Here is a 10,965-nt window from a genome sequence, read left to right as displayed (position 1 = left end):
ACACTCTAACTTATGTTTGATGATTAATCCGTATAATTTCCACAAAATTAATTCTCCTAAGTAATTAAGCGTGTCTAGCGTATTAACGCCATTGGCCGAGTAACTCCTGAGCAAGTGAACGAAGCCAAGCAACCCCAGGCTCTGAATGGCGAGCCTAGACCGTGGATTGCATTTGGATTTGGGTTGCTCGAGGGCAATCTCCCCGTAGAGATGAGATTTTCCGTCTATCTTCACCAGTGATAGGAAACCAAAGTGTTATACAATGTTGAAGGAAGCCCATGACCGCCTACGGCGGCTGTGGTGTGGCTTCAGGCAGCCGGGGCCTCATACAGGCTCCAATTCCTTCGCCTAGCTAACTAGTGAGAATAATAATAAGTCACACATCTTTAATCTCTTGATATATAATAATAATAAGGGTTGCTTTGCTGAAGAGGGAGGAACTTAAGAAAATCATATAGTCACGGTGCGATCGGCTCGGGCCCTGTTGCCATGGCTGAGAGTGACACCATCTCCATCATCAAGGGCGCTACGGTGCCGATGATTCTTTGAAAACAAGAAATCGATGCACAGGGCTATGTTATTCTAGGACCTGCTTAGATTAACAATTGAATGGATCCCACGAGGGCCAAATTGGCAGCCATGAGCTTGGATGGGAAGACGGTTGTGCTCAACTGAAAGGATAACGGGTTCATTAGATCTGGGAAAGGGTCACTGCCTTAATAATATTGACCTCGCACTCCCATCATCAGTGGATGTTTAGTTTAGGGCTAGAAAATCTACTAAGCCAGAGTGACCAAGTCTTGCCTATATGCTCACGCTTAACCCTGGCGTCAAGTGTTTCAAGGTTAACTATGATTCAGGAACAAGGAACTAAATACACCCTTGGAGCTGTCTTTTTATGTAAAGGAAAACAAATTGTGAGAAATATCCTCGTCGCCAAGAAACAAACTCCAATCCATCTCTGTCCACTGTTCGTCGGCCCATCCAAAAACATGTGCTCCTGCGTCGGTCACCGATGGCGTCCGAATGGTTCCCTCAGCACCCTGCGACACAGCCTGGAAGAGGACAGCCACGATATCCGGAGTACGGTCAGAAGCCCGCATCCATGGCTTCATATCTACAAAAACTTCTAATGCTTTGTTCAATATTGCGCGCCAGGCCATGACGATTTCCGGCTCAGAGTCTGCAGAGTTGGATGATGTCTCCATGGCGATGGAGAGGAGGGGAACTAAGCATGCTTGAAACAGGTACCAAGCCGAGTTCCATACTTGGATTCGGTTTGGGACCCAATGAAGTGCAATAGCATCGATAGCTTCTGCTGCAACTGCTCTGCACATGTCGACCATTTGGTTCTCTGCCGGGTTAGGAGTGTGCCTTTTCATATCTTCGTGGGCGCGATACAGAAGAAAGCATCGAGATAGGATCATGCGAACACTATAATATCTGTTACGCAGGAACTCGCGTGCGACGGTGATGCGAGGAGGGGCATCGGTTGTGTCCTTGAGTATGGCGGGTAGCGAGTCGTACCAGCTCTGTAGTTCGGAGTCTAGAGCCTGTGCTTCGTGGGTATCGATTCGCGTAGACTGGGCAAATCGGTCTTGAAGACGGTTGCAGATATGGCACATCCGTGAGCTCTCTCTAAGGGATACTGCACAGTGATCATCGGGCCCCAGAAGCGTTGGTGGCAATGTGTTCATGGTATTGGTATCCCATCGTCCACAGGTTGGGCGACCCAGGGTCATGCTAGCCCACGTATCGAGACAGTAAAGGCTCCACCATGTTCGCCGTCGAGTCTCTATCCGAGCCACATAACGTTGACCTGCTTCGGAGTCTTTGTGGTCCGCACGGATCGGAGACTCTCTGTGCAAACCCAGGGCGATGGCTAAGCGCTGCGCAGCACCCAAGATTGCATACGCCATGTTAGGCGAGTTGCGATAATGGAGGTAGTATCCGCCAAGTAGGCACAGCGCCTGCAGGCTCTCCAGGTTCCCGGAACCAAGCGAGTCGAGATCGAGGTACGAGCGAGCTCGGTTGTAGTAGTGGATATGGGCAGTGTCGCTTCCGGAGGCAATGGAGCCTAGGGTGAGGACCATATTGCACAGACCAAGCCACGCCGGGCTTTGACCGTCACCAGTGGCGAAAGTGCTCCTAAAAGATTCCTCGTCGACTAGAGGTGTAATAGCATGAATGTGTTCAAAGTAGAAGCCGATATAGCGTTGCTCGCGCAGAGAATCGGGTGCCGCGAGGGCACCAGGCGTACGGTTCAGTAAGAGCGGTCGAGTCTCATCTTGCGGAGCGCCGGGCCAGGTCTGGGATTGTTCGACAGCAAGATCCTTCGCAGTTGGACAAAGGCGAAACAAAGATTTCAGCACTGCGCTCACAGATGTAATTCCTAGATATGAGCGCCGATGTCGGTCACCAGCGAGGCTGAGGGCGTTGATGTCATCGCTGGCTGCGATGGTCGCGGGATCCTGAGCTGACTCATGCCAATGCCTCTCCTCCTCGCCTGACTCCCCGATGCTCAAGTCCTCGGGCGAGCTTGGTACATCTTCAATGTCCCCTGAGATCCCAGATGATCCGGTCGTGGGCAGTGGGTCGGGTGATTGTAATGTTCTCTCTTCGTTGACTTGGTCCCATGTTGGTTTTGGCGATATGAGCTGGATGAGATCAGCTCGATCTTTGTCCACCAATTCATCAAGCCCGTGATTGGGAAAGAGTAGTTGCAGAACACCGGCTTGACGTCGAAGCGTTTCCGTGGCCTTGTCCAGAGCACTGGAACGTTGTAGAGTGACGAGGGTCAGCGACTCAGTTTTCCGAATACCGCACAAATGGTCTTGAAGAATGGGGCGCGATACCTTTTACTTGTGGCTTGGCGTTTACTCCGTTGTCTATAAACGCAATCTTCGGAGACATTGTAGTATCTGCAACTCGAACAAGGGTGGCCGCCATCACACTTTACCTTTCGGCGGGTGCATTCGGAGCATGACCTGTTGACTTTTCGCACAGGGGGTTCCGGCTCGACACCTGGCGGCAAAGGATCATCTCCAGTCTGGCTTTGAAACGTATGAAACATGATCAATTGATGGGTGTGATGTGGTGTATGGGCATTTTGCAGCGAGAAAAGGTTGAAGTTGACGCTACTTTGGAGAGCTGGGGAAAGTGGGCTGTTGTAGCACCCGCGCCAAATGGAACGGAAGAATAATATTTCCCACTAGCCTATTTACACAGTAACGTCAACGCTTCCCAAAGCGTCATAATCCTTGGAGATTATGGCAATGTCCTAGCGATCATAAAAAAGAATAGAAATGATTTTCCATAATATCCATGATACGCTGCCTCTTGCTACAGATTGCTCGTGACGGTACGGGTCTAGACCGAGCCCCGTCCCTGCTGAATGATCCGTTTCCGGGCCTTTGCGGCTTCAACACTGGCTTTTCGCGGATTCTTTGCCTCGAATATGACATCAAGCTCCTCTAGAGTTGAGCCCTTGGTCTCGACGAAGAAAAAATACATGAATGTCATTTCAAAGGTGTCCCAGAACACAAAGAAGACATAAAACCAGTACCCGATCTAGACGGCAGAGCCTGATTAGTATCCGAGAATCAAGACGAAAGGGCTTTACGTACACTAGAGAGAGCGATTGGGCCAACAAACGTGTTGAGAAACCCAGCTGCCCCTGCGGTCAATTTGAAGGTGCCCATGGCCTTTGCTCGCATTTTGTTGCTCACGACTTCAGCAGGGTAGATGGGCTGCATCGGAGTAAAGCCGCAGGCAAAAATGGCACCAAACATGAAGATGAAGACAATGCTGACGGTTGACGCGGGCTTATTTCCGTATTTTGTGTATCCCGCCGCACAGCCTGCGACAATTGCAAGGCATACCGTCATACCAGCTGTGGCGGTAATGAGCATCTTGCGACGACCGACAACATCGTGAAGTCGGGAGCCCACGATGGAAGCAGTCCAGCCAACGACCGCGTACACGATGTTGAGAATCAGCTTGGTATCAGTATCGGTGATGCCGATGCCGTTGAGCATGATGGGGAGATAGTATGAGACGATGCTGAGAGGGCAGTTAGCAGGTTGCCCATTTCTTACAAGGGCAGCGATGTGTACTTGTTCCCACTGAATTGACCAAACCAAGAGAAAGCGACATTGAGCATCAGTCGGTAGCGACTGGACCGGGACTCGACAAGAACGCGAAGATCAAACAGATCTTTCCAAGAAGCTTCGTGCTCTGTATCGATAGCAGATACCATCTCTGTCATTTCGAGGGCAACGAGCGGGTGGTCGATATCGCCGTTTGTGTGATATTTAGCAAGAATAGTCTTGGCTTCGTCGTGGCGGCCTTTGGCAACCAGCCTGCGGTCAAGGTCAGGAGACAAAGAGAACTCGTACGCCGCATAAACCGCTGCTTACCATCTGGGAGACTCGGGGTAAAATTTGACCAGAAGAACAACCAACCCTGGGCAGACCATTTGAAGCCAAAGCGGAAGCCTCCAGTCAATGTCACCTTTGTGGGCGAGATATTTGTGACAAGCATACACTGATGAAGTCGCAAACACAGAGCCCTATAATAACCAGTAATTAGCAAGGTACTTCCAGAGAGCAGTACATAGGCAAAACCTACAACATTGTAGAAGGTATTGTACATTCCTGCAATCGTTCCGCGGTACGCTGCCGGCGCGAGCTCGACTAGGTACAAAGGAGCTGCAGTATGCGCACATGTGGCAAAGAACGACAGGAGAAACCTCCCCGCGATGAACATGGGGAGTGTCGTCGACAGAGACGTTACAATGGTACCGATGCACACACCAAGACAGCCGAAGAAGATGTGCCAGGTTCGTCCGTACCAGTCGGTCATCCAGATGAAGAGCGCCCCACACATTTGACCGACCTAGCAGATGAATTAACGTGTGTTATCATTGATTCGCGTGAGGTCATACCTGGAAGATGGCAAACACGATACCAGTACTGGCATTGCCATTCTCGGGTAGGCCGAAATAGTCGGTGTAGTTGGGCAGCGCGTTGATGGAGCCCATCAAAGAACTGTCAAATCCTGGCTGATGTGTCAGGGTTTTCCAAGAGTCGTTCGTTGATGGTGGGTATCAGCTTACCGTTCATGGTCGAACACAAGAAAACGACCGAGGCGAGGACATACAATTTGATGTAGCCGGGGCCTCGGGGGTTCGGTTTGTTCTTGGCCATAATGTTGGCGTAGGTCGTCATCGTGTTTGCCGGGTTCTCCATCTTCTCAACCTCATGAAGGGCGGGGTCTTCCGTCGCCTTGTCCATGTTTCCCAACTGTTAACCTGTTGCGAGGATGTTGGTGGAAGAAAATGGATACTAGGCGAGCTGTTGCGTGATGGGCTGGCTCTACTGATCTTGTTCAAACAGACTTGAAGGCATGCGGGTTCTTATAGCGTCAACGTCGCAGCGGACGCCTTTCCGAACCCCATGGGGATTCCCCGCCAAACACCAACGCTAGGACGAAAGCGTCGCACGGAAATTTGAATCTTCGTCTAAGATGGGATGGCGAGTCAGGAGGATGTGGAGATGGGCCATTCCCCATGGGCCCATATTCGGGGGGAACTAAAAAGTCGTCCCTCTAACGAGTCAAGACTGTTGGGGGCGCATTGAATTGCGCAAAGAATGCTACCTCGGCACATGCCTTCTTCCCTACCTGATAAAACCTTGTGGATTTCGACGAAGAGAAAGTATGACAATATTTCTCTCTCGCCCATAGCGTTTGTCCCAGGGATTGAATAGCATGAACTCTTGAAACGGAGGTGGTGCACCATATGCCATTGTATAGAATTACGCAAGAGGTAATGGAGGGCAACTCCAGCTACAGAATCTACAGTCTAGACCTAAAAACAGACTCGCCTTCCTCAAGCCCCGCTGGCCCGTCGTACAATTGGGAGTTCAGTGCAGCACTGTTAACCTGGAACAGGGTGTCAGTCGAATCCAACATAATCTGACTCATACAGGCAAACTTACATGCTGCGGCCGAAGTTCACTGACGCAAGAAGCACCGAGCAACCTCATGGTGGTGATGGTCTCATCTGCAAGAACTGGGTTGCTAGTAAGTACCTTTGCTGCAGGTTTATGAGATGGAAACATACTTTGAAGAGATCTGGAGACCCCATCCTCTCCGCCGACTGCTAAGCCGTAGAGAGCCGCTCGCCCAAGCCCAACTCCTTTGGCGCCCAGAGCCAGGGCCTTGACCACGTCCGAGCCTCGCTTGATGCCACCATCAATCCAGATCTCCACTTGACTCATAATCTGAGGGCAATACTTTCTGATTTCGAGCAAAACTTGGATAGGAGTGTTGGCGGTATCGAGAGCCCTGCCACCATGGTTTGATAGAATGATGCCCTTGACAGCCGAGAATTTAGATGCTATGAAGGCATCCTCATGGGTATGGATGCCTTTGAAATGTGTCAGCGCCTCTTGAATAAGATTCTACACAAGAGAGTAGGTACCTTTCAGCACAATGGGAAGATCGGTCTGTGTCGTCAGCCATGCCAATGTCTTATGCCAGGTTAGGGCAGACTCGGTTCCCCAAGCCCGCGGAGGCTCGGTGGCCTTGTAACGTTCATCTGCTTCCCGTTTCCCTGGAAAGGGAGCATCTAGAGTCAAGACGATGAACTTGATCTGAGGGATGGCCCTGATCTGGGCCAATGTCCGCTCAGTGGCCTTGATATCCTTGAGGACATAGAGCTGCCAGCCAAAGACAGCATTTGGGCCTGCCTGTACAATATCAGTCACAGAGATAGATGCGTTCTTGCTGATAATCTGGAGGGCGTTGACTTTTGAACAAGCCTTGGCGATTCCAACTTCTCCCGAAGGATGAGCCAACTTGGCCATGGCTGCTGGGCTGACAAATATCGGCATTCCAACGCGGTTGCCCAAGAGAGTTGTTGATAACGAGCAATTAGTACAATCAATGAAGACTCGCGGCCGTAGGAGAATGGACTTGAAGATGGTCCCGTTGGCGATCTTTGTGATCTCGTCGTCTGTGCCAGATGCGTAGTATGCCAAGGCCTTGGGACTCAGGCGCTCGAGGGCCAAACGCTCCATCTCGTCGATGCTCAGTATTGTTGCCATGGGCGGCGACTGAGCAGTCGTCTGCTCGATTTTCGTCTTGGCTCTCGCTCCGGAATCCAGTTCGCCAACGAGATGCTCAGCAGTCAGGTATTCATCAAGAAGCTCGATTGGGTGAACCTCTTCAAAGGCATTTGTTGCGTCAGTTCCGGCGTGTCGAAGAATTATGGCCTTTCCACCCGGATGGGCGCCTAAAAAGCTTGTGACCTGGCAATTTCAATAGGTTAGGAGAGAGAAAATTCAAGAAATGCACTGGATAAGTGGTGCGGTGGAACTTGCATTGTAGACCTTGCCGTGGATCGCAATCCAGCAATCGTCCTCATTTCGATGGTGCTGAACTGGAAGTCTGGTAAGCCAATCATGCATTGCTCCATGGCGGCTTACTTACGGTCTGAAAACGAGAACATGGTAACTAGCCCACCGGTGTTGTTTGCCAAATCACGCTCTGGTCTTCGGCCTGCTCCGCGTTCGTTTTGTGTTGGATGCGCCCATCCCATCCACCGGAAGCATGTTGACCCCGCTCCCGAAAAGGCTCCGGGGTTTTGGAGTTCCGTGCCATTTTTGGATGGCGGAAATAACAATCATCGAGCCGAGTGGTTGTGACTCCACAAACCGAACAAGACGGGGATTCAATCACCGCCTTGATTAAAGAGAATAAATTAGTAAATAAGAAGCCATCTGGGGACGCTTTCTGCCCTTGAAGTAACCCAAATCATCCATTTTCTGACGGAAGTCTCGGTAGCATTACTCCTTCTAGCATGGAACGGTCGACTTGGGAGTTGACGACTGGTTGGTCGCTGAAGCAGCGAGATGACCAGTCCGAAGAGCCTTGGCTTCCAGTAGCTCAGGTTCCCAGCCAAGTTCACATCGATCTCCTCGCCAACAAAATGTTTGCATCCCCAGCAACCTCAAAACTTCCTGCGTCATGTAATGCTAATCTTGGGTAGAATTCCCGATCCCTTCGTTGATGCCAATGAGCTGAAAGTGCAATGGATTGGGGAGAAGGACTGGATCTACCGCATCCGGTTCAACGCAACTCCTTCAGAAGGCATGACAACGGCTCTCGTCTTTCAAGGGCTTGATACCTTCGCAACTGTTACTCTGAATGGATCCAAAATCTTGGAATCGGACAACATGCACATCGCCCATAGAGTGCAGATATCCCATCTGCTCCGCCCGGACCAAGAGAATGAGCTACAGATCCTCTTCGAGTCGGCCTTGGTCCGTGGCCGGGAGCTCATCCACCAACATCCAGAGCACGTCTTTCACGTCCGCCAAACCGAAGCAAGCCGCGTCCCTGTACGCAAGGCTCAGTACAACTGGGGCTGGGACTGGGGTCCTATCCTGATGACAACGGGACCCTGGCGTCCGGTCCTCCTGGAGCAGTACGTTGCGAGAATTGAAGACGTGTGGGCGCAGTACCACCTCTCCGAGGACTACATGTCTTGCTCTGGACACTTGCTTGCGCGAGTTGAGGGCAGCAAATCGGGTGACAAGGTCGTTCTTACATTACTGCACCAAGACAAGACAACATTCCAGCGGGAGTGCCGAGTTGTAGAAGATGGGCTTGTCAAGATTGCGTTTCAGCTTGATCAACCTTTGTTATGGTATCCTCATGGCTACGGGCCGCAGTCCCGCTATCAGCTGATCGCACAACTCTTTCGCCAAGACCAAAAGCTCGATGCCAGATCCAAGGATATTGGGTTTCGTCATGTTGAGTTGGTGCAGGAACAAGACGACTTCGGCAAGTCGTTCTACTTCCGCATCAATGGCATCGACACCTTCGCCGGCGGCTCATGCTGGATCCCTGGCGACAGTTATCTCTCACAGATATCCAACGATCGTTATGTGGAATGGGTCAAGCTTGCGGTAGAGTCCAATCAGATCATGATCCGCGTATGGGGCGGTGGCATCTATGAGGATGACGCCTTTCTGGACGCATGCGACTCTTTGGGAGTTCTGATCTGGCATGATTTCGCATTTGCATGCGCCAGCTATCCTGTTTATCCTTCATTCCTCAAATCGATTGAAGAGGAGGCAAGACAGAATATCAGGCGGCTTAGATCGCATCCCTCGGTGGTCATCTGGGCCGGAAACAATGAGGACTATCAGGTCCAAGAGAGGTACAAGCTTGAGTATCGACCGGAAGACACCGATCCGAGCTCATGGCTGAAATCGACATTCCCAGCTAGATACATTTACGAGTATCTGTTGCCAAAGTTGGTGCAGGAGGAGGACCCGTCTTGCATCTATCACCCGGGGAGTCCCTGGGGTGATGGCCGAATCTCAAGCGACCCTTCGGTTGGCGACATCCATCAGTGGGATAGTAAGTGTTGGCAAACCTGTCTATTTCTCGTCTGGTCTCTAACGCAATGTAGTCTGGCATGGTCAAATGCACAGATACCAAGACTCGGCCCAACTTGCAGGTCGTTTCATCAGCGAATTCGGAATGGAGGCCTACCCTCATGTCGAGTCCATTCGCCGGGTCATCACGGACCCGGCGCAACAGTATCCAGGCTCTGCGATGATGGATTTCCGCAACAAAGCCATTGACCATGAGCGCCGTCTTCTGACATATGTTGCCGAGAACTTCCGGATTCCGCAAGGGCTATGCGCCTTCACCCACATCACTCAGATTCTTCAGGCAGAAACAATGCGGTATGCATATAAGTCCTGGAGAAGGATGTGGGGAGACGCTGGAGCGCGCAAGTGTGGCGGCGTGCTTGTGTGGCAACTTAATGACTGCTGGCCGACCATGTCATGGGCGATCGTCGACTACTATCTGGTGAAGAAGCCAGCCTTCTACGCCATCTCACGAGCTCTGAGACCTCTAGACGTTGGTATCGCCCGCAAGTGTCCAGAATGGACCTCAGGCCACGCCGATACCACAGTGACGAACACGGATGAGTTTGATTTGTGGATATCGAGTTCTCGTCAAGACCCTGTTGAGGTAGATGTGACTGTCAAGTTCCTATCGATCAGATCAGGGCAGCCTATCGTCGAGGATATCACTACTCAAATCTCGGCAAAGCCCAACGGCACAACCGAGATTTTCCAGAACAAACACATCGCACCGTTCAACCAACCGGATGATCAAGGGCCAGAACAGCATGAACCCTTCATCATCTACGCCACCATCAGTATTGGTAGCCAGGTTGTTGCCACAGACACGGCGTGGCCGCAACCCCTCAAGTACCTCGACCTCTCGAACCGAAAGGTGAAAGTCGAGGTTTCGCCATCCAGAGACCAAGTTGCAGTGTCAGCAGACCTGCCAGTCAAGGGATTTGTGTTGGCGGAGAGGGAGGGTATGAAGCTCAGTGATAACGGCTTTGACATTATGCCTGGGGAAAATCATGTCATTCAATTGAGTGGAACAGTTGGAACAGTAGAGGACCTTGAATGGACGTACGTCGGGGCGAGAGTTGGTGAAGGAAATTGTAAACCTAGGCTCTAGATACCTAAGCAAAACACACACACAGGTCTATTACAACTCGTCGTCGTGAAGCAAAGCCGGATTCCTCTCTTGCCATTGCCTGGGCCAAGGGGAGGCGTTGACAATACCAGAAACGCTGGGAATGTTGGCCTGGGCAGAGACTTCTAACAATTCGTTCAGGAGTTGCGCATTCTTGGCCATGAGAAACTAAGAACACATGCCAACATTATTGACATTTCGCTCTGTGTGGACGACCTCAATGGCATGGCTCACCCACCCTGCCTCTAATGCTAGAATACTCGTCACTTGGATCCCCAAGCCTCTTTTCTCGCCAAGAATTGTACATAGGATTTTTATTAAGTGTCTGTTTTAGGTGCTCTCATGATTGTCACCTCTTGTTTCACAGCTTCACTTACTGGCGCATAA

The 10,965-nt window shown here is 51.1% G+C and overlaps 3 protein-coding genes across 3 annotated transcripts; 1 reads left to right on the top strand and 2 right to left on the bottom strand.

Moving 5' to 3' along the window:
* Positions 1-896: 896 nt before the first annotated feature.
* MRS44_005550 (uncharacterized protein) lies at positions 897-3,073 on the bottom strand (the record flags this gene model as incomplete). The annotated part of the gene is made up of 3 exons (XM_065622661.1): positions 897-2,772; positions 2,822-2,901; positions 2,960-3,073. The coding sequence occupies 3 exons, from the start codon at positions 3,071-3,073 to the stop codon at positions 897-899; spliced, it is 2,070 nt and encodes a 689-aa protein (XP_065478733.1).
* A 296-nt stretch (positions 3,074-3,369) lies between these two features.
* MRS44_005549 (uncharacterized protein) lies at positions 3,370-7,513 on the bottom strand (the record flags this gene model as incomplete). Its single annotated transcript, XM_065622660.1, has 13 exons — positions 3,370-3,570; positions 3,627-4,062; positions 4,116-4,361; positions 4,419-4,570; positions 4,630-4,896; positions 4,946-5,048; positions 5,161-5,303; positions 5,878-5,943; positions 6,000-6,073; positions 6,125-6,430; positions 6,485-7,305; positions 7,360-7,444; positions 7,495-7,513. 13 exons carry the CDS (start codon positions 7,511-7,513, stop codon positions 3,370-3,372), a joined length of 2,919 nt encoding a protein of 972 aa, XP_065478732.1.
* A 351-nt stretch (positions 7,514-7,864) lies between these two features.
* MRS44_005548 (uncharacterized protein) lies at positions 7,865-10,661 on the top strand (the record flags this gene model as incomplete). Its single annotated transcript, XM_065622659.1, has 4 exons — positions 7,865-7,995; positions 8,054-9,432; positions 9,485-10,511; positions 10,586-10,661. The coding sequence occupies 4 exons, from the start codon at positions 7,865-7,867 to the stop codon at positions 10,659-10,661; spliced, it is 2,613 nt and encodes an 870-aa protein (XP_065478731.1).
* Between the last annotated feature and the right edge of the window lie 304 nt (positions 10,662-10,965).

Source organism: Fusarium solani (assembly GCF_023522795.1).
Source record: "Fusarium solani strain SB1 chromosome Unknown bctg00000002, whole genome shotgun sequence".
Classification (NCBI taxonomy): Eukaryota; Fungi; Ascomycota; class Sordariomycetes; order Hypocreales; family Nectriaceae; genus Fusarium; species Fusarium solani.
This window is presented reverse-complemented; position numbering and strand designations above follow the sequence as displayed.